This window comes from Nerophis ophidion, linkage group LG05, assembly GCF_033978795.1.
Source record: "Nerophis ophidion isolate RoL-2023_Sa linkage group LG05, RoL_Noph_v1.0, whole genome shotgun sequence".
Lineage (NCBI taxonomy): Eukaryota > Metazoa > Chordata > Actinopteri > Syngnathiformes > Syngnathidae > Nerophis > Nerophis ophidion.
This window is the reverse complement of record NC_084615.1, coordinates 51,613,284-51,637,923: the sequence shown is the minus strand read 5'-3', so window position 1 is coordinate 51,637,923 and position 24,640 is coordinate 51,613,284. Positions and strand designations below refer to the sequence as shown.

The following is a 24,640-nucleotide window of genomic DNA, read 5'->3' as shown; positions in this document are numbered from 1 at the left end:
TGTAAATACTATATAGAGTAGGCTAACCCATGTGGTTCCTGCTCGAACGTTAATGTCACAGCGCACAAAATAAACATTTAAAGCTCACTTTCAGAAGTTATTCTTCATTTATAAATCCCTCAAATTCTTCTTCTTCGGTGTCTGAATTAAAAAATTGGGCGAATACGGCATCCAAAATGGCGGGCTCCGTCAGTGTCGCTGTTGTTGTCCGGCAGTTCCATGAATCCTGCCTTCCTGGCGGGATCTTTTTTTCAGCTATCTTGTTTTTACAATATGCGCGGAAAGTAGCCAGCTTTTCTTGAAAGTCTTTTCGCAGTTGCTGTGAAATAATAGTCCGTGTGCGGATGGAGAGATTGCGTCTTTTCATGAACCGGAAACACCAAGAAGCACCACCTTTTAAAGTCATCCAGATGAAGTTCGCTTGCTAGCGCTGTTGCCTTCATTGGAATAGTGATGGTACTGACACTTCTGCTTACTGCTCTCTGCTCAACAACCCACTGTTTGAGTTTGTCCTCCAACTGTTGCCATCTTGCTTTGTTTCCTCGGAAACTCTGTGTTCTCTTCTTTACTTGGCGCAGGTCATCTTGTTGCTTCTTCCACCTACGCACCATTGATTCATTTATGTTCAATTTTCTTGCTGCTGCTCTATTTCAGTGTTCTTCTGCGTGACTTGTTGCCTTGAGTTTGAATTCTGCGTTGTACGCGTGTCTCTTAGTAGGAGCCAGTTTGTGGTCGTCTTTACAGAAACACACAAATGAAATTAATCGGATTAGCCACACGCTTCTTCTACGGGGGCGGGTGCTTACCTTGGCGGTTGCGTACCGTAGAAGAAGAAGCGCTTCCTCTTTCCAGGTGAGCGGGTGCTTACCTTGGCTGTTGCTTACCGTAGAAAAAGCGCTTCCTCTCCTACGGGGAAAAAAGATGGCGGCTGTTTACCGTAGTTGCGAGACCTAAACTCTATGAAAATAAATATTTATATTAATCCATATATAAGGCGCACCGGGCTATAAGCCGCACTGTCAGCTTTTGAGAAAATTTGCGTTTTTTAGGTGCGGTTTATAGCGCGGAAAATACGGTATTTATGCAAACTCTGTTGATAATTTTTTAATTCTTTAAACACTAAAACATCTTCAAATGGTGCTTATTTTAGCAAATTTTCGCATGTTCAATTGCTGAAGAACCAGGAGCTTCGGTGGGTGTCCCCCACTAGGACACCGCTGGGGACCTGCGGCCCCCCGGATACCCAGCTTATCGGTCTTTTTCATTAAGTTCAAATCACATGCCTGATTGATATATCGCCCAGGCCTACAATGTAGTAGTAAATTAGCATAATACTGGAGTTTGCATGTTTTCCCGTGACTGCGTGGGTTCCCTCCGGGTACTCAGACTTCCTCCCACCTCCAAAGACATGCACCTGGGGATAGGTTTTTTGGCCCTAGTGTATGAACGTGTCTGTGTTGGCCCTGTGATGAGGTGGCGACTTCTCCAGGGTGTACCTGTGCAACTGGAATAGGCTCCAGCACGACCCCAAAAAGGACAAGCAGTAGAAAATGGATGGATGGATACTGCACTATGAGTAGGGATGGGCGTTATAGCCTAAAATCTGAAGTCTCCTGTGGTTACAAAGGGTTCCAAATGCTCCTAATTTGGCTGCTGATGTATACGGTAGGGCTGCATAATCTTGAGGAAAAACTTAATTGTGATTTTTCTTCCCATAATTGCGATTCGGTTTGAAATTTTTGTTTTATACATAAAATGCATAAAACGAGTGATGGAAGATGTGTTACTTTAAGACGGTCCATCCATACATTCTTGTTTCAAGGTCCCACACAGAAAAATATGCAATAATTAAAGGCCTACTGAAATGAGATTTTCTTATTTAAACGGGAATAGCAGATCCATTCTATGTGTCATACTTGATCATTTCGCGATATTGCCATATTTTTGCTGAAAGGATTTAGTAGAGAAAATCGACGATAAAGTTCGCCACTTTTGGTACTTCCTGAAAAAGTTTCGCCTTTCCCGGAAGTCGCAGACGATGACGTTGCAAGTGTGGGGGCTCCTCACATATTCCCATTGATTTTAATGGGAGCCTCCAATAAAAACAGTTATTCGGACAGAGAAAACGACAATTTCCCCATTAATTTGAGCGAGGATGAAAGTTTCGTGTTTGAGGATATTGATAGCGATGGACTAGAAAGAAAAAAAAATGAGTTAAAAAAAAACGCGATAACATTGGGACGTATTCCAATGTTTTTAAACTAGGATAATTCTGGGAAATCCCTTATCTTTCTATTGTGTTGCTAGTGTTTTAGTGCGTTTAATATTACCTGATAGTCGGAGGGGTTTGTCCACGGGGGTCTTGACGCGCAGTGTTTCACGGGTGTCGACGGCAGCTGTACGGACCACACAAGCTCAGCTGAGTGGCGACTTTTTAACCACAATTTTCTCACCGAAACCTGCTGGTTGACATTCGGTCGGGATTCATGCTCGCTTGACTGCGCTCTGATCATCCATAGTAAAGTTTCAGCTTCGGGAATTTTAAACAAGGAATCCCCGTGTGTTTGTGTGGCTAAAGGCTAAAGCTTCCCAACTCCATCTTTCTACTTTGACTTCTCCAATATTAATTGAACAAATTGCAAAAGATTCAGCAACACGGATTTCCAAAATACTGTGTAATTATGCCGTTAAAGCAGGCGACATTTACCTGTGTGTGTGCATAGCGCTCATACTTCCTAAAAACTTGTGACGTCCTGCGTACACGTCATCATTACACGACGTTTCGAAGATGAAACTCCCGGGAAATTTAAAATTGTAATTTAATAAACTAAAAAAGCCGTATTGGCATGTGTTGCAATGTTAATATTTCATCATTTATGTCTAAACTATCAGACTGCGCGGTGGGTAGTAGTGGGTTTCAGTCGGCCTTTACCTTTAACAAATGTTTAGTTTTATTAGTGATTTAGGGCAGGAAAACTCACACCCAGTGGGACGTCGGTGACAATGATGACCCAGTGGGACGTCTGTGACAATGATGACTATGAGAACCTTGGAGAGGACGAAAGCAATGGATGTCGAGCGGGTCTAACATGATACTGTGAAAGTTCAATCCATAATGGATCCAACACAGCCGCGAGAGTCCAGTCCAAAGCGGATCCAACACAGCAGCGAGAGTCCCGTTCACAGCGGAGCCAGCAGGAAACCATCACAAGCGGAGGCGGATCAGCAGCGCAGGGATGTTCCATGCCGATACACAGGCAAGCGGTCCATCCTGGGTCCCGACTCTGGACGAGCGGTCCATCCTGGGTCCCGACTCTGGACAGCCAGTACGTCATCCATGGCCACCGGATCGGACCGGACCCCCTCCACAAGGGAGAGTGGGACATAGGAAAAAAAGAAAAGAAACTGCAGATCAACTGGTTTAAAAGGCTAGAGTATACAACTGAGTTCTAAGGTGACACTGAAATGCTTCTACTGACGTGGCATCTCGAACTGTTACCGGTAGGGCATTCCAGAGTACTGGAGCCCGAAATGAAAACACTCTATAGCCCGCAGACTTTTTTTGGGCTTTGGGAATCACTAATAAGCCGGAGTCCTTTGAACACAGATTTCTTGCCGGGACATATGGTACAATACAATCGGCAAGATAGGCTGGAGCTAGACCGTGTAGTATTTTATACGTAAGAAGTAAAACCTTAAAGTCCCATCTTAAGTGCACAGGAAGCCAGTGCAGGTGAGCCAGTATAGGCGTAATATGATCAACCTTTCTTGTTCTTGTCAAAAGTCTAGCAGCCGCATTTTGTACCAACTGTAATCTTTTAATGCTAGACATGGGGAGACCCGAAAATAATACGTTACAGTAATCGAGGCGAGACGTAACAAACGCATGGATAATGATCTCAGCGTCTTTAGTGGACAGAATGGAGCGAATTTTTGCGATATTACGGAGATGAAAGAAGGCCGTTTTAGTAACGCTTTTAATGTGTGGCTCAAAGGAGAGAGTTGGGTCGTAGATAATACCCAGATTCTTTACCGAGTCGCCTTGTTTAATTGTTTGGTTGTCAAATGTTAAAGTTGTATTATTAAATAGAGGTCGGTGTCTAGCAGGACCGATAATCAGCATTTCCGTTTTTTTGGCGTTGAGTTGCAAAAAGTAAGCGGACATCCATTGTTTAATTTCATTAAGACACGCCTCCAGCTGACTACAATCCGGCGTGTTGGTCAGCTTTAGGGGCATGTAGAGTTGGGCGTCATCAGCATAACAGTGAAAGCTAACACCGTATTTGCGTATGACGTCACCTAGCGGCAGAATGTATATGCTGAAGAGTGCAGGGCCAAGGACCGAACCCTGGGGAACTCCACGCGTTACCTTAACGTAGTCCGAGTTCACATTGTTATGCGAGACGCACTGCATCCTATCAGTAAGATACAAGTTAAACCAAGACGGGGCTAAGTCTGACATACCAATTCGTGTTTTGATACGTTCTAATAAAATATTATGATATGGGTTTATATCTGTGTTCAAAATGTATTGGAAATTATGGGTTTATGTTTGTGTTCAAAATGTATTGGAATTTAAACAAATAAAATTCCAAATCTACAAAGAAGATGGATGGATGGATGGAACAGTCACATTGGCATGAGCAGAGTCAAGGGGGAATGCATAGGGAGTGGGAGCAGAAATTACAGCTCCAATAAATAATCTGCTGACCTGCATTAAGTTTTATCTTTTTCTTGGGTGGCATTTTTGCGTTCTCCTTTTCCTGCTTATTTGAGAAAAAAGATGTCTCATTGTAAGTGAGATTATGTGAGGACGCTGTTTGGACATAACACAATGGCAGCTACCATTCAATGTAGTTTTAATAAACACCACCATATTATGTTTGGGGATAGGTTGATTGGCAACACTTAATTGGCCCTTGTGTGTGCATGTGAGTGTGAATGTTGTCCTGTCTATTTGTGTTGGCCATGCGATGTCTAGGGTGTACGCGGCCTTCCGCCCGTATGAAACTGAGAGAGGCTTCAGCAACCCCAAACGGGACAAGCGGTAGAAAATGGGTAGATGGATAGTTCAGTACAGCCCCCCTAAACTTAAAAACATAATCGCCATGAATGAGCATGGCATCAAGCAGTAAAAAAATTGGGTTTATTTACTATGAAGTTTGTATTTTTAATTGTTGAAGTGAAATCAGCGGTAACCAGCTAGTTATTTTTGTAGAGGCTAAATTAGCATGTTGCAAAACTTTGTACTGGGGATACCATCTGAAACAGGGCTTGGCAGAATAATGTTTATTCTGCCAGTTAGTGTGATTAAACAAGTTGTTTAATGTTCACAATTTATATTGTTTTTCATGGGAAAAATGAGGTGTATTTTTCATTAAGTTCAAGACCAAACTGGCGTGGGAGGAAGGAAAACTGTCAGCTTAACTAGTAACTTAAAAAACGTGTAATGTGCTTATGGTTGCCTAAGTGTTTTACGGCTAGATAACGAGTGTTGGGAATACTCAGATTATTTTTCTTGTAAGTAGTTTCGGAAAATGTTGTTTATTCTTATAATGTAATTAGTTAACTGTTACTATGTCAAAAGCAATTGTCGTTCATGTTGTTCATTATTGTTAGGTTTATATATTTATGCTTGTGCACGGGGATATATGGAGTTTCTACTAGCTCCCAGCAGTGAAAGCCGCTGGCTGTAAGGTTTATAACTACTTTTCAATCACCCAGCCGCTATACGACAGTAGTATAGTCAGCACAAGCTATGAGAAGAGGCACTTTTAAACAAAGTTGTAGCTAAACATTTGATACACGGCACGTACAGCAGAGAGGAGCTATCGTTAGTTTCTGTGCTAGGTCGCCAACCGAAGTGAACAACAAACAGATGAGCTTAGTGATATAGTCGCTACAAGGAACTAAATATGTTCTCAAGCAAATCGGTGTATGTTTAAAGGGGAACATTATCACAATTTCAAAAGGGTTAAAAACAATAAAAATCAGTTCCCAGTGTCTTGTTTTATTTTTCGAAGTTTTTTCCAAAATTTTACACCTCCCGGAATATCCCGAAAAACTGCTTCAAAGTGCCTGATTTTCACCACCGCTATATCCACCCGTCCATTTCCCTGTGACGTCATACAGGGCTACCAATACAAACAACATGGCGGTTACCACAGCAAGATAAAGCGACATTAGCTCGGATTCAGACTCGGATTTCAGCGGCTTAAGCGATTCAACAGATTACGCATGTATTGAAACAGATGGTCGGAGAATGGAGGCAGATAACGAAAACGAAATTGAAGCTATTGAGCGAATAGCTATTGACGCTATTCGGCCATAGTATGGGTGTACCTAATGAAGTGGCCCATAGCATGGCTGCCTTATTAGCATCGCCGGTAAAATGTGCGGACCAAACGATCAGGACTTTCGCATCTTGAGACACTGGAGCAACTTAAATCCGTCGATTGGTAAGTGTTTGTTTCGCATTAAATGTGGGTATCTAGTTTCAAATGTACATACATCTAGCGTAAATAGCATGTTAGCAACGATTAGCTGGCAGTCATGCCGTGACCAAATATGTCTGATTAGCACATAAGTCAACAACATCAACAAAACTCACCTTTGTGATTTCGTTGACTTAATCGTTGCAAATGCATCTGCAGGTTATCCATACATCTCCGTGCCATGTCTGTCTTAGCATCGCCGGCAGACACTCTGGCAAATTCAAAGGGGGTCTGGCGGCAGATTTCTTGCCAGTGGCGCAACTTGAATCCCTCCCTGTTGGTGTTGTTACACCCTCCGACAACACACCTACGAGGCATGATGTCTCCAAGGTTCCAAAAAATTGTCAAAAAAACGGAAAATAACAGAGCTGAGACCCGGTGTTTGTAATGTGAAAATGAAAATGGCGGCTGTATTACCTCGGTGACGTCACGTTCTGACGTCATCGCTAAAAGACCGATAAACAGAAAGGCGTTTAATTTGCCAAAATTCACCCATTTAGAGTTCGGAAATCGGTTAAAAAAATACATGTTCTTTTTTCTGCAACATCAAGGTATATATTGACGCTTGCATAGGTTTGGGGATAATGTCCCCTTTAAATAAAGCTATAGTCACTCACTAATAGCCAAATGCAGTTGCTGAAAAAAGCATTGCATCACTTGGGAGTCAAGAAGTTGCGCACCATTTTTTCTTTACAAAGTTTAATGTGCATCATGCTCTGCGTCAGAGAAGTGTCCGTAAACACGCAAGGGGTGGGGGTGAGCCAAAGGGAATGTCCTGTGCTTCGTCCCTCAGGCGCAAAGAAGAGCAAACAGCCGTAATAAAAGCACATCAAAAGATCCCGGTATGGCAGCATTGTTTAAATATACTGTGTACCACTTTCTAAATAATACCGAGATTAACTATAATATCAAGTAGAGGTGGGGGAAATAATAGATTTTTAGATGCATCACAATTCAAACATGAACGATTATAAAATTGATTAGTAATCGCGATAATCTATGTATTTATTGTAAATAATGTAATGCAAACAGTTTTAAAATTTGCCACCTCACCGAGAGATCCGACCAGCTCCTTTACTATCGGGCACATATGGTCCAGTTTGGCACACATTTTCATTAATTTAATACATTTGTAAATTAATTTAAGTGTTTCTTATTCTGAATGAATTTTTTTTTAAGTTCTAAGTGATGAACGTGTGTTTAGTAAAAGTAAAAGAAATGTAAAACTGCATCAATACTAGGGGTGTAACGGTACACAAAAATGTTGGTTCGGTACGTACCTCGGTTTAGAGGTCACGGTTCGGTTCATTTTCGGTACAGTAAGAAAACAACAAAATATAAATTTTTGGGTTATTTATTTACCAAATTTGTAAACAAGGGCTTTATCCTTTTAACATTGGGAACACTATAATAATTTTGCCCACGTTAATTCACATTAAGCTGCCTCAAGTTGTTAATTAGATTAAAGAAAATGACACAACTTTTCTTCTACATATAAAAAGTGCAACATTCAACAGTTTCAAGTCAACTCATCATGCTTAATTTATTACAGCATTTGGGAAGCCTGTAGTTGACTTTTATTATGTAAATGTTATATTTTTGTCAACATGTGATAGCAGGGACCCTGCCATTCAAAACTAGGCTGCTAAATTACTAATGATTAATGTAACTATTGCTGAAAAAATAGTACAATAGCAATAGGAGAGACTGTTCATCCCTGAACACCATGGAATTCAAGTGAAATAACAGACAGACAGGGCTTTGCTGCCCCTAACACACACAAACACAGCAAAATGAGCTAACGTTACGCTAAAAGCTAATCAGCCTTCACCTCAAGCCAGAACTGCGAGCGAGCTGAGCTGTAGTTTAAGTTTGTAGGAGGTCAACAGGCTCATCGTGACGTTAGTAGTAGTTGTGACTGGGAGGTGTTTTTTATAACTTAGGGAGAGTGCGCTGTCTTATGCTCACCTGCTAAACACTATTCTGCTCGACGCTGACGCATTGACTCCATGCGCTCTGAATACGCACTGCTGATTGGCTGTTACTGCTCTGAATACGCACTGCTGATTGGCTTTGTATGTAACCAATCAGATGGTTGTGTGGGTGGGACAATGCCGGGTGCTGAGACAGAAGCAGAAGAAGCAAAGCAACTTGTTAAGACTTTAGCTTAGAAACTCGTTTGCTACTCCCCTGTACCGAAACGGTTCAATACAAATACACGTACCGTTACACCCCTAATCAATACACATAAATTAAAGATGCATTAATAATCTATTTTTAATCGAATAGCAGCTTCTGAACCATAATCGAATCGCAAGGTGCCCAAAGATTCCCTCTTCTACAACCTAGTCCTAGCAATGATGCATATATTCTTTAAAAAGGCTAAAAAAAACGTTTCATGTATATTTAAAACCACATGTGTATTATTGGTTTATGATAACATTCTGTTTTTTATATTGTCAGAATCAGCTTGTTGGCAAAGTATGTTTATCACAGAGTGTGATTTGGTACACTGCTGTGCTCTCTTTGTTCAATGCAACTTAAGTTGTTGCTGCTTATTGTAAAAGGTAACACAGGCCACAATATATTCTGACCTACATTAATGTTGAGGAATTGATAAATTGATTGGTTATTTTTTTCAATTCAAACTCTAGGGATATTGTTATTGTAAGAGCAAACAATGATTAACTTTTTTTCTAGCGTACTAACACATCGGCGTGATACGGTATTAGCTGTAAGCTAGCTATGACAAAAGGTAAGGTAGCTTCTATGTCAGCAGCTGAATGGCTTTTGAGTTTTGTAATGCACAACATAATGTGATAGGACACCAATCTTTATTGACTGAAAAAATGAACAATATTACAAGTATGATTGTTAAGTATTGGCACACATTTCATGTTTTTTTATACACAGCTAGCTTGACAGTGTAGGTTCTGTGGTTGTACTAGCTCACATGATGTGCTCTACATATGATCAATATTAAAGTGACTTAAAAGATGGACAGTTGTTCGTTTAGTCCAGCTGGCCGGGGGACGTTTCCTGTTGATTTTGGGTAAGCACTCCATTAATGTCAAAATAGCTTGGCTCCAAGTTTCATATTTACAGCATCAAAATCACACCAACCTCACTTTCAACAGCTTTTGTCTGCTAAAACGGTTCACCCTTTTCTCGCTGCTCTCTTCTATGAGCCGCAGTTCAGCCTCCAAAAAGATAGATTTTTTTGTTCATACGGACAGTTATGCAAAGTACACAATGACGTCCCTACCTAAAGACCTTGGACCTGCGGCTGGAGACTCTGTGATAGGGTTACATCTGACTGACTGATTAGACATTGTGGAAACTGCAGTAACCGTTTGGTCCATGTCTGGACAAGTCATCTTCTTGGGCCAGTAATGTCTTGTGTACATGTCCATGTCCCTCTTTTTGGAGGTCGCCCAACATTTTTTGTGTGTGAATTTAGAACAATGAAGCGGGGAAGTGAGTGTAGTGCTGCTGGACAGCTGTTACAGAGGGATTGTAAGCATGGTTAGTCTGAGGCAGGAAGCAGCTTTCTGTAGTTGCATCCTTTTCTAACAGGCTTTCACAAGCCCCCAGACAGCTGCTGAAGGCTACAGATGTTGCATTGTCTCTCTCATGATTGTTTGCTCGGACCACATCACTTTTCAGCACTTCATGTATTGCCAATGCTTCGTAAGCAGGGTTTCCCCGAGATTGCAAGGATACCTGTGACAGTGGGGGCGTAGTCAATGTGATGTCATCATCCATCCATCCATTTTCTACCGCTTATTCCCTTTTGGGATCGCGGGGGGTGCTGGCGCCTATCTCAGCTACAATCGTCATCGCTTTTGCTATACTGCATATATTTTCTTTAAAAAAGCAAAAACAATGTATACATACATTTAAAACAAATATGTTAGTTATATAGTTAAAACTTTTCTTCTTACATAATATCCTTTTGATATATTTTTCAATTGTTGCTGCTGATTGTGTATTTTTTTCTAGAGATTTCTCCAATCCTTCCGGTCACATTTTCTGTATTAAAAATGACTGGCAACAAATCTGGCATCTATTGTTTGTGTGTACACACGGAGGAAATACTTGTTGGAATTGGGCTTGTTGTTGGCAATAAAAGAAAAAAAAGCGTCAGATGTTGTCTTCTTCTGAACACTAAAATACTTTATATTAAGTTGTTTTTTTATGTGAAAACAAAATTAACCGCACTTATATTGGAATTTTGCCTATTATTCACAATAATTATGAAACACAAGAAGAGAAGTTTTTTGGTTTTTTTTTGCATTCTAACATGTAAAAAATGGCTTGTTCTAAGTGGCTAGCAATGCAGCTAATGGTAGCAATCAATTCTCCCTCTAAATCACTAAAAATGTACTCAGAAACTGTCAACAATACTTCATTTATATTCCGTAACCTGTATAATAATCAAGCTGTAGCGACATTGTTATTATAAAAGCAGGTACTGCTATAAAAACAATGTTCGCTTTGCAAAATGAGCAAGGTAATCATGTTTTAGCAAGAATATGAGGAAATATCCTCAAAATTTACATGTTATCACTGGCATTGTTTTTCACATCCGCCGGGAAAAACACGAGTGATGACATCACGACTATTGTCGACAAATATAATTGTCAGCGGCAAATTTTATTTTCGACTTTTGCCGAAAACGACTAATCGTTGCAGCCCTCCTTCAAAAATAATTTACTTTTGTATAGTAAATTCCGCGATCGTGTGTGCATATTTTATATCTGCTGATGTACTTCTATCACAGTTGTTAAAAAAAACTAATATCGGTGTCTATAATTGGTCAATCTCTAAGCAAGAGATAAATGAAATCACTATTTTTGTCTCGTTTTAAATGTTAAAGGGGAACATTATCACAATTTCAAAAGGGTTAAAAACAATAAAAATCAGTTCCCAGTGGCTTGTTGTATTTTTTGAAATTTTTTTCAAAATTTTACCGGTCTTGGAATATCCCTAAATAAAGCTTTAAAGTGCCTTATTTTCGCTATCTTCGAAACCACTATCCATTTCCCTGTGACGTCACACAGTGCTGCCAATGTAAAAAAAACAATGGGAATACCACAGCAAGATGTAGTGACATTAGCTCGGATTCAGACTCGGATTTCAGCGACTTAAGCGATTCAACAGATTACGCATGTATTGAAACAGATGGTTGGAGTATGAAAGTATTGAAGAAGAAACTGAAACTATTGAGCGAATAGCTATTGACGCTATTCATGGACACAGCATGGCCGAATAGCTGCGTTAGCATCGCCGGTAAAATGTGCGGACCAAACAATCAGGACTTTTGCATCTCTTGACACAGGAGCAACTTAAATCCGTCGATTGGTAAGTGTTTTTTTTTCGCATTAAATGTGGGTGGAAGGACACGTAATATAGTTGCAAATGCATCTACAGGTTATCCATACATCTCTGTGCCATGTCTGCTTTAGCACCGCCGGTAAATAGCATGTTAGCATCGATTAGCGTAGCATGTTAGCATCGATTAGCTGGCAGTCAACATCAACAAAACTCACCTTTGTGATTTCGTTGACTATCGTCGCAAATGCATCTGCAGGTTATCCATACATCTCTGTGCCATGTCTGCCTTAGCATCGCCGGTAAAATGTGGAGACACTCTGGCCCATTCAATGGGGGTCTGGCGGCAGACACTTTCGCATCTTCGGGCCAGTGGTGCAACTTTAATCCCTCCCTGTTAGTGTTGTTACACCCTCCGACAACACACCGTCGAGGCATGATGTCTCCAAGGTTCCAAAAAATAGTCGAAAAAACGGAAAATAACAGAGCTGAGACCCAATGTTTACAATGTGTTGAAAATGAAAATGGCGGCTGTGTTACCTCGGCGACGTCACATTCTGACGTCATCGCCTCCAGCCCTATAAACAGAAAGGCGTTTAATTCGCCAAAATTCACCCATTTAGAGTTCGGAAATCGGTTGAAAATATATGGTCTTTTTTCTGCACCATCAAGGTATATATTGACGCTTACATAGGTCTGGTGATAATGTTCCCCTTTAATGTTTATACATTGCTAACAGGTGAGATGTGAACACCTCAGGTTATTTTTTTGGAAAAGTGTTAAGTTTTTGTCTGGGGTTGAACGTGACAGATATACTAAATAACATGATACACAGTTTCAGAAGACAGGCTCCATGTACAGTATTTTACTGTATAATATTTACACACACTGCCAATAATTTTTTACAAATATAACTTTGCTCACAGCTCTGTCTATATGTACGTTGTTGATGTTGTTATTATTATTATCATTAAAGCTATTGTGTGAGTTACATAACCACGAGGGGAAGACTCTAGCCTTAATGTTGGCTGCCTGTAGTGAGGGAAAATTAATCATATTTCGATTTTGGCTTCTCGCGCTCATGAAAATATTGAAAAAAGATTAAAGCACAACGCAACGTGCACACAAATTCCTGAGCTTGAAACTGGTCCGTGAGCGTGTGATTGAAAAAAAGAACACGTCTATTAGAATTACTCGATATATCAGAACAAACGAGGGTTTTCAAAAGTAACAATACTACAACACCAACACTTAAAATTACATTGATAGTATAATTTTTCAGTAGCTACAGTACCAAATACTGCACAACACTTTTTCAGGACCGGAGTCTGGGTCGAAGAAGAAACCAGCTGTCTTAAAATAAAAAAAATTGCCAATGTGTCCATACATTTTTTTATTCGTGTAAGCCTGTCATGAATGCAGATTTTGCGCTTCTGGTTCGCCCTCGCTCATAAGTGAATTACAGTGAAACACGCCTGCATTGCCAGAAAAAGACATAGCATTAGAGTTCTGTGTTGCCACTTTATCCAGCTGAACATTAAAAGTGAAACAAGAGAAAGTATTGACAAAGTGGAGTGTGTCTTGTGGCATGCCTTAATTTGCTAATCAAATTCAAGCGGTCAGGAATGTATTGTAATAAATAAAATGAACAGGAAATATGGAACAAAAAGGCGTAATGTAATGGGGATAAAGCTGAAATGTTGATACTAATAGATACAAACACAAAGAATGTTCTTTAAATACATGCTTTGGCTATTTGATTAGCCTATTTAAATACAAACTATATGATGCCACGCTACCACCATATTGAAAAAATATAATGTATGAATATATTTTTGAGCATATTCATAATCTCAGTATTGTTTGTTTTGATATACAGGGAGGTTACAGGCCACTGATGTTCTTTTAGAATTTACAGTTGCCTCTTGGCAGCTGACACTGCAATTTAAATTCCTTGCAAAACATGTTGAAGCACAGTGATGTTAAATACTTGATACTCTAAAACATTTTTATATAAAGTGGTGGATTTAATAGTACAGTTTTTTATTTTTATCTTAGTATCCTCCTGATTGTTGCTGAGATAAGCATCAGCGACCCCAAAAGGGACAAGCGGTAGAAAAGGGATGGATGGATGGATATCTGCTACTGAAAATCTGGTATCGTGACACGTCGACAGGTATTTTGGCCCACTCTTCAAAAGCATATTGTTAAAGCATCTTTTTTTGGGTTTATTTTGGGTCATTGTCCAGTTAGAGGACTAATGACCTGCAACTGAGACCAAGTTTCTGTCACAGAGGAACACCTTTCACTCCAGAATACCTTGATGATCTGGAGATTTCATTTTACCACACTCAGATTAAATAGATGCCGCCTTACAACATAACGTCCAGGGTTTCCCACACATTCATTTATTTGTGGCGGCCCGCCACAAAAGAATTACGGCCACCACAAAAAAAAAATAAAAAAAATATATATATATTTATATATATATATATATATATATATATATATATATATATATGTAATTTTATTTTTTTCCGCTTTTGACTCGCTCGACCGCTTATAAAAGCAATGGGACTCTGTCTGTGAATGGACAGAGTTACATATTATATAAATATGTAAATATTATATAAATACATACATAAAGTGTTGTAATTATATTCCAACTCCGCATTCTTCTTGGTCATCGCCGCCGCCGCTAAAACTAAGCATGCGGCTAATGTTGGTCGGCGTTTTCTTTTCTTCAACCAGGCATGTGAAAGTTTCCCCAAAATGCAAAAGTCTGTGTTTTCAAACATTTTCCCCTGTAAGTATTACTTCCGCATTTTTGTAATGAACTGTCAATAAAAATATGATCTAAATCAAATGTTGTGAACGCTCGCTTAGCTGCAGGTTCCTCTTGCTGTTTCTCTAGCCTAAATGCCACACTGAGTTGCAGGAAGGGGAAACGATCAGGAGTTCCGAAACAAGCTTTCAAGTTAGCTAGCCATTTAGCTTGCTTATTTGCTTACTTGACTTCTTGAAGCCACAACGTTGACGGTTGTCCACTTTGCTGCTAAACATATTTGGATGATTACAGTCCGAATACTTTTAGTTCCGAACTTGTTGTAGTTTGAGTATTTATTTGTAGCCAGCGAGAAGATGTATTTTTGACGTGACAGATTGTAAACAGAGGTCCAACATAAGTAGTAGTATATTACCCAAGGCGTAGGAGCTACAATATAGAGTTGCCAAATTGGAAACATTGTCTGAGGTCTCTGCATGCATTTTATAGAATTTTACATTACATTTTCAATGATAATGTTGTGTCAATGATTAAAAAAACAAAAAAATGTTTTTAAAATCACGATTATTAATCACAATTTGTTACTGTTAGTTGAAATGTGTTTATTTGCACTTTCTATTTTAAACAAACTTGTCTTTCATTTAAAAAATAAACTACAAAAATAATTAATAATAAAAACAAATGTACAAAAGACATGGCTAAATAATATAAATATGCCATTGCAGAGTGCGATCATAAAGTGAAAAGTGATCAAATTAAAATTATGCACATACCAAGGAACACATTCATTGTACTGCTCACAGGATACTGTATATAGGACATGTCTTTGGCCAAATAAAACATTACATCTGTTATTGTGGCGTGTCTTTGAAAGGTGGATGGATACGGGCTCCCTCTGTGCATGACTGATGTTATGGGCATCTGTGTTTTGGGCACCCTTGCTTTTGTAGCTATTTGTAGAGGCTTTGCGCCAGTTGCAGGCGGCCCGCTCCGTTAGCAACCAACTTTATAGCAGGGGAAAATTACTGGCTGATCTACCTTCAACCATTACCTGAAGGAATCAATAAAGTACTATCTATCTATTGTTAACACTCCCTCTTCCTTGCTATTACATGAGTCCACTGTCTGACTGTTGGTTGTGAACATACTTGGTTTGAAATGCAGCTGAACCAGTTTTTTTAAAAGTTAATATTGCCGAAGATCACTCTCATTTAATCGACGCTGCCAAAATTGTGATCACGATTATAATTCGATTAATTGTGCAGCCCTAGTGCATCGGTACCACGGGAAGTCAAAAGTCGAGGCTTTTTTGTATTGTTACAATGAAACTCCTCAGGTGGGAAAACACCAACTATATATGCAGAGTCTATTTGTCTAGTATGGAATAGTAAATAGAAAAAATAGAATGGATTTTGGTCCTGTGTGTAAATAGAATGTAAACACAATGAGAAGAAACCAAACCAAATAGGCCAATTCAGCACAGTTGTTAAAATGTTTAACTTGTACATAGATTTCAAGATGCATCTTAACTCATAATATTAAACATTTCTTGCATTGAACAAATAGAGCACAGTTTACCAAGTCAATTCCTTTTGCGTTTAATCTACTTAGCCTATAAATCTGATTCTGATTTCCGTTGTTTCTCATTACTTTCTGCATTTTTTGTTCAATGTTGAAATGTTTTGCTCTTTCTATGTTTATTTAATTTATTTATAATGTGCCACGGGCCCTTAAGAAAAAAAAGGTGCCACGTTCCACAAATGGCCTTTGGGCTGCACCTTCAACACTACTGATTTATGTAGTTTACCAAGAAAGCAAAGTTGTGGGTAAGTGTCTCTCTAAGCTTGCTCCAAGCAAATTTCACGTTGTTGAACATTTTGTGCATCATGGTGGTAATGCACATTACATATTCCCTGGACTTGTGAACGCTTGTAATTAATTACTGATTAAATGCACAACGCAAAATAAAACGCTGAATCCACTTTCTCTCTCCTCTGCGTAGGTGACAGAAGCGCATTGGACAACATTAAATGTTGTAGTGCTGTTATCTTTACCATTTAAATAAACGATTTCTCGAGGCAGAGAAAATGATTTAATTATTTTTAATCAAGTTACTGAAATTACTCGGTGTCGTTTTAATGAATTCTGCATTCTGAAAAATTAAAAGACTGTGGGAGGTTACTTTCATACATTGTGTACATTAAAAATTGTGAAACCAATGCAATGAATATACTCAACTATTTAGAAAAACATTTTATATTATATATTATAAATAGTTGTTAGTGTTGCATCTAAAATACCTCATTAATAATGAATTTGTTTAATTTTTAGAACATGTCAAGGGATTTAAAAAAAAAAAATTAACTCTGCGATGAAAATGGCCTAAGGGCTTCACTTTGGAGACATTTAATTTGCAGTTATTTTTACCAACATATTTTGTGACTAAAATGTCTGGTGATCAAATGCAAAAATGTTAACATTTTATTGTTACAATACATCATTGTATAATTTAGCAGTATTTCAGCGTATTTCAAGTCAAAGCATATGTTGTAACATAACGTACCAAATAATGTTTACAACATGTTGATGCTAAAAAGTACAGAAAAGGATGAATCAGTTATTTGTTGTTAGTAAACAATATGTTGCTAACTTGAGTTCATTGTGTGTTTTTCAGACATCTGATGGATTAAAAGTGAGTTCCCTTTTGTTGAGGATCAATCCCTTTTGGACAGCAGTGCTGATCATCACGCTTGCTCACCACACCCAGTCCCTCCATCGGTATTTGTGAACCCACTCCGGACAGCTTGCCGCAGGGTCTTTCCTGAGCAGCAGCAGCTGCGTCCTGATTGCTGACTCTTCTCCCTGCCCCACTTCCTGTGCTTGGTCAGAACAGGGTAGAGCCTCCCTTATTCTTCCCCACCTCATTTCAAACGCAGAATTATTTGTCCACATTAATTGCACACTCTGGACTACTGAAAGTAATCAAGGAGGGCCTCTTGATCCCTCAGCAGTGGGCAGTCTCCACTGACGTCCTCCCTGTCAACCTTCACTAGTCTCAAGCATGACTTCCATGTCCAGTCTATTTTCCTTCACAAGTCCAGCAGTCAAGCGCCTGCTTGGCTGGAAGCAGGGAGATGAAGAAGAAAAATGGGCAGAAAAGGCAGTGGACGCGCTTGTAAAAAAGCTAAAGAAGAAGAAAGGGGCAATGGAGGACCTGGAAAAAGCCCTGAGCTGCCCTGGACAGCCCAGCAAATGTGTTACCATTCCGAGATCACTGGACGGCCGGCTACAAGTTTCTCACCGCAAAGGTCTGCCACATGTCATCTATTGCCGGGTGTGGCGGTGGCCAGACCTCCAGTCTCACCATGAGCTCAAGCCCCTGGAGGTGTGCGAGTATCCATTTGGCTCCAAACAGAAAGAGGTCTGCATCAACCCGTATCACTACAAGCGAGTGGAGAGTCCTGGTAGGTACTTTCTTTCTCTTGTTTTTATACATCTGCTTTTTGCATTCAGAATATGGTTTCCCTTTTCACAGAACAATTTTAATAATTTATAGCGGGAATAAGAATTGTAACACACACTAGAGATCAACCAATTTAGTTTTTTCATGTCTGATAACGATTATTTGTAGTCAAGCAGGTGGATAACCGATATTTGGAGACAATATTAATTTTCACTAAATGTTAGCTAACATGACTAGTATATGTCAGTAAACAGCTGGACAAGGCAAGGCTTTAAGTTTTTTATTGACATTTTTTCAAAGAAACGTCTGACAAATAGCGACATGTTTTATGCGGCGCTAATGTGTTTCATTTATCACCAAACACTTTTATTACGTGTGTTTAATACAGCGGGTCAGAGGAGCATCAACATTTGCATTTCAAAATATGGAAAATCTATTGGGGACACCGCTCACAGCTCGAAGGTCTTTGGAACATTTCCCAAGCTTGGGATCTTTCTGCGTGGAGACTACTTGTTGAAATTGTCATTTGTTTGTGCTGGTTCGTCCCGTTGAAATGGTTGCTTGTGCTGTTTTCGTTTCTGAGTTATTAAATAATTATTTGTAGGCAGCCCTGCCCCAATATTCTAAATTAAGCCAAAATAGTTTTGTTTGTGATGCAAACATTTTTTGTCCAACAATTATAGTGGTGTCCCAATTACTCTTTGCATATAGGGGTAGTAGGCATTATAGGGGGTATGGGGTAAGAATTGAGCCCTTTAGAGCGAGGGATTTCAGGTGTTGACCTGCACAGGGAGGACCAGAGAGAATTACCTCATTTCTGCATAAGTTATGTAATATTATTACACTTTAGTTTTTAACGCTGGGCAGCTAACCACGCTAGCTAACAATAATTAAAATACTGACAAAAAGCTTGCAAATGTGAAAACTTTAACGTAACATAACTTAAAAAAACTCCTAAGCAAAAACAGTCGTAGATAGCGGCTTCTTTGTGTAATTATTTGTTTATTAATCAACCGAAGAATGATGAGTGATTAAAAAAACAATCTCAACCATTAATTTTGTTATAGTGGGACTATGGTTGTACGGTACACCGCTATTTATAAAGTACTGCAGTACTAATGAATTAAAAAAAGGTACTACTGCCTTTAAAAAAATACAGGTATTTTTTTTGTCTTACACAATTGCTGCCGTGCGGCGGCGACGTTGAGCGGTTGCATGTTGAGTGAGTCAGCACATACACACAGATGGTATACAAGCAGAAACAGTGTGGTGAGTAACACTGGCAATAAAGGGTACAAAAATATTGGTATCGGGACAACCCTTGTTTGGATGTATGTGGCAACGTAACGTAGTCGCTTACGTGCCCGAGCGTACACTATGCAGTAATGTAGGAAGTGGGGTCCCAACTCCTATGGCAGTTTACTAAGCTGTACCTCTTATTTCATTTCAATGGTGTAGTGGTTGTGAGTGAGGGTGAACATTGCAATTGGGCCTAAATTGTCCCTAATGTGTGAATGGTAGAGTGTCTATCCGTGTTGGCCTTGCGATGAAGTGCAAATTGTGCAGGGTTTACCTTGTCTTTCGCCCGAGTACTGCTGGGATTGGCTCCATAATTGACAATGACAATATTTTTTATTCTTTTTTTTTTAAAGGGCTCAAGCAAAAAGAGCTGGTGCTTAAGATTAGATAGTACTTTATTTATTCCGTCAGGAGAGTTCCTTCAGGAAAATTACAATTTTCAGCACAATCCCATTCAAGATCAGACAAACATTACAGGGAGACAGAACAGGATCGCTGACAGGTCTGCCGGCTTCCAGCGCCCCTTACAAAAAAGATGACATACAGGTAAACGGGGGGGGGGGGGGGGGGGGGGGGGGGGGGAATAGAAGATTAAAATAAAATTTAAAAAATCGGTCTTAGCCTGGGCCCTGGAGTGGGGGTGCAGACTGAGGCCAAGGGAACAAAACAACAACTCATAGCCATAGTACACATCCCTCTTACATGTGTGTAAGAGGGAAACATCAAACATCAAAGAACACAGAGGACATTAAAGACATTAAAGCAGCAGATACAACCAGACACTTCTACATACAGCTATGAATAAAAAGTAAAATAAACATATACACTGTGGTGGCCTCTGCCGTGTTCCACGCCATCGTCCGCTGGGGTGGAGGGAGCATGGCCAGAGACAGGAGCAGACCCAACAAAGCAACCAAGACAGCCGACTCCACTCTCGGCCAGTGTCCAGTCCGCATGGATGAGCGAGGATACGTCCAAGGTGACTGAGGTGTCCGACACCTGCTCACCCAGTCAAGACACCGCGAAGCCTCTCCGTCTCAGCGCTCAGTGCTAGCTCCGCGGCCCTGTCCCCCTCATCCACATCTCCTCCAGTCCCTCCAAACAGACTCTGGTGTGGCAGACACCCAGCAGCTGGTCTCCATGGCCAAAAGGCTCCCGGGAGGCAGATCCAGAAGTCCACAAAAAAAGCACAACAGAGGTCACGAAAGTGCCACCCCTTGTCACACAGTCCCAAAGGGTCCTGGACCAAAATGCAAAAAAATATAATAACACATGAAAACAAGAGGGAAACACAAAAGGATGACACAAGAGCACAGAGCTCCTGCCTACAGCAGCCACTACAGCAGCGCCATGTTGGAAAAAATTTGAAAAAAAAAAAAAATTGAAAAAAAGCAGTGGTTATTACTATCTACTTCACTAGTCAATTTCTAAAATACTAATAAATACTGGTATAATGTATGTTTATTATATCTGTAAAAAAGCCGATATGATATACGCCAATATACTAAATATCGGCCCCGATAATCAGTCGATCTCTAACACGCACCCACTATTTTTTTCCATTACTGCATAACAGTGAATCCTAACTTGATTAGAGCTATGCACATCCTGCAGCTGGCATCTAAATGCACACAAGCCACAAATCTGACTTGCATGGAAAATCAATATCACTTGCTCCTTTAGAGTCTGATTAGATTACGTGCCTGAGAGACTCCAAAAGGGTGTGGCATCAGAGAAGGACTTTATAAATGTATCAACCTCTCCGACTAAGTGCACAGCCCTTTCTCTCAATCTTCATCATTACTCATCATCTTTACTTGGATGATATCAATAATCAAATGTATGATCTGAATGCTCTTTCTTGCTGTCAGCCCTTGTGCTCAGTCAATGCCCTTACAGTGATGTTGCCAGTTATGCGCCCTTTGTTCCCGACTCATTCAAATCTGAATGGACACAGTAAATTCACTATACGCACAAAATTTTCCCATGAAAATCGATACATTTTGTACTACAACTTGTTTGTTCAAGAAAAATTGTAAATTAAAAAAAAATCATCAAATTTGTTGTTGCCAAATTAATTTGTCAATAATAGTCAGTGACTTTATCGCTTGTGTTTTTCTAGACTGAAACAAGTACGCGTGTGATAGCACAACCAGTAAGCAGAAAAAGAAAAATGTGAAAACAAAACACGTTAAAGACAGAAATACTGTGTCCAATTAGCGAAGCCGACCTTGCTTTTCATGGCAGTACGTTTTTTATGCGGCAGAATTTAAAGCAGAGACATGTCTGGAGGATGCGGTCGCGGACTCTCCTCTGTAAGAAATAGCTTGTTAGGTAACATAAGCGAGAAATACGTTTGTGTGGACTAGCTTAAACTATCCTTTAAGCCAAAGTCCACCAGCTAAACTTTTCCTACATGCTTGTTTGTGCAGTTTTCTAAACATCATCACGAAACGTTTTTTTTGGAGGAAGCTATTTTATTTTGACTGTCCTTATCTACTTTAAAAAAAAAAAGTTTTTGTTTTTATGGCTAAATTAGAGCCACTAAATATGTGTATTTTAAAATATCAGTTGACTAAAAATGTATATTGTCGATGACTAGTCAAATATCAAAATAGTTGTGTGTGTGTGTGTGTGTGTGTGTGTATGTATCCATCTATCCATTTTCTACCGCTTATTTCCCTTTGGGGTTGCGGGGGGCGCGAGCCTGCTCGTGTGTAGAAAACGACCAAGCAACTAAAAAAACAATGTAGCATCCTCCTTGTAGTGTGTACTGATGTTAAAGACAATATATACTTCATTACACATGTGTTATATCACTATATCGATAATTAAATTATTTATAATTCCATGTGCACTTTATATAGGCACTTAAACATGCAAAATGGTTTTCTTTGCTCGTTAATACGCGCTGATTTTAGAAATGTAGACTTCCCTGCACATGTACATCACCATGTTGCTGAACATGTAATTCTATGAGGGTTGGCTCTCCGCAGCAAAGGAGTGAATTCGCTCTTTAATAATGGTCCCAGGGCTCAGTGTACAAGCTGGCTAGTTTTAAAGGTAATGAACGTGTCATTGTACGTCTAAAGTATATCAAAACAAAAACAATAGGAAGTGTAATGCTGCACCAAGTCAGATATTGCTGCTTTTTTCCAGGCTTCTGATTGGACAAAATGTGCATGACAACATGTGTTTGTGTGTAGACGGACAAATTTGAAACTACACTTGTGTGGATGGAGATTTTTTTTAACCCCAAATATGTGTTTTTGAAATGCTCCGTGTTTGTGGGGACATGGCCTTAAAGGCATTACCTGTTCTATGTTTTATGTTTGATATAATGAAAACTCTTCTCATTGTTTTGTTTTTGATACTAGAATGTAGTTTTATTGTACCTTTCTCACGGAATATTAATTTTGAACTTAATTTTATATACCGTATATGTGATTTCATCTCAAACATGTTATGATGGCAAAATCAACATTGATTACTATTTTGCATGCAAAGAATGCAATGCATTCTTAAAATTTTAAACGGTTATCGTCATAAAGTGTTTTTTCTTTTTATATTGTTTTTGTATTGTTGGCAGGTTAAAAATAGCTCAGCGGATTTTCGCGGAGAAACAACCGTTTAAACAGCAACGTATAATAATCATCAAAAACGCATTAAAGACAAGAACTTTGTTTATGCGGTCATACCACACAGCACATAGGGCTTTGAGCACACCTGTCTTTATTAGTACACACAAATTAACACAATCAGCCACGGACGCATTTCAGCTGTGCGTGTCAACCTTCAATAATGAAAACAGGTGTTTGAGAAATAAAAGACAAATAGGCCAAACGCAATAATTGAGGGCACATCTTAACATGTATAATTAAACCTTAATCAAGCAAATATATTGCTTTGTCCGGCTGCACCAAATAATAATATAAATCCCACACTTCTCTTTTCTAAAGTAAATTCGTACAGCCAAAATGGGCATCTACATTAACAATATGATTTGCCTGAGAAGCTGGACAGGACAAAAAAATATATATATTTTTTTATTAAAGTAAAAATATGATTTATTCAATTAATCAATTGGGATATTCGATAGAATACTCAATTGCTAAAATATTTGATAGCTGCAACTCTAATAAATATATACATATAAAGAATTGTCAAGTGAGTATTCGTCGGTTCAGTCCACAAACGTATCAAACTATCGTGTGCTCCAGACATCATTCTACACGACAAAACAGATGGAAACTTGGAAAGCATGAAGGTCTACAACTTCTTTGTGTGTGGCTGGATAAAGGAATTTGGTATCAAAACTCTCCCAGATAAATATGCATCGTTTTTGCTTGAGTAAGGTTGCATTTCATAATTTAACTTCATTTTTTTTTGTAAATAATCATTAACTTAGAATGTAATGGCAGATACACATTGCAAAAAAGTTGGCAGAGGGGCATTTTCACCACTGTGTTACATGGCCTTTCCTTTTAACAACACTCAGTAAATGTTTGGGAACTGAGGATATCCATATTTGAAGCTTTCAGGTGGAATTATTTCCCATTCTTGCTTGTTGTACAGCTTAAGTTGTTCAACAGTCTGGGGTCTCTGTTGTCCTAAGTTAGGCTTCGTATTGCAACACACATTTTCAATTGGAGACAGGTCTGGACTACAGGCAGGCCACACAATCACCCGCACTCTTTTACTATGAAGCCACGCTGTTATAACACGTGTCTTGGCATTGTTTTGCTGAAATAAGCAGGGGTGTCCATGATAACGCTGCTTGGATGGCAACATATGTTGTTCCAAAACCTGTATGTACCTTTCAGCAGTAATGGTGCCTTAACAGATGTGTAAGTTACCCATGCCTTAGGCACTAATACACCCCTATACCATCACAGATGCTGGCTTTTGAACTTTGTCCCTATAACAATTAGGGATGTCCCGATCCGATATTGATATCGGAAATCAGTCCGATATTAGCCAAAAAAGTGAATATCGGATTTTATCGGACTGAATCTAAAAACTCCGATATACGCGCTCCGATATAAGCTGTCCATTTTCCGCTGCAGCACTTCTATAATAGGTGACTGGGTTGATCACACTCCAACACAGTAGGTGGCGGAAATGCCCCTTAATTAACGTTGGTGGCGGCCGCGGAAGAAGAGCGTCTCTGATCCAGCATGCACAGCCCACGTGATCACAACAACGACAACGCGTGTGCTCAGCAAAGTGTAGTGATGTCGGCTGTGTGGAAGTATTTTAACTCAC

At 39.4% G+C, this 24,640-nt stretch overlaps 1 protein-coding gene across 3 annotated transcripts in view; it reads left to right on the top strand.

Moving 5' to 3' along the window:
• The window catches only part of smad5 (SMAD family member 5), a 70,505-nt gene that overhangs the window by 12,653 nt on the left and 33,212 nt on the right, over positions 1-24,640 (top strand). For 2 of the 3 annotated variants that reach the window (XM_061901487.1, XM_061901489.1), the window contains exon 2: positions 17,288-18,077. In XM_061901487.1, the coding sequence (XP_061757471.1) occupies positions 17,675-18,077 (403 nt within the window). In that variant the 5' untranslated portion in view covers positions 17,288-17,674. Of the gene's footprint in view, positions 1-13,886; positions 14,005-17,287; positions 18,078-24,640 lie in introns of all 3 variants that reach the window. The other variant, XM_061901488.1, reaches the window with a different exon arrangement.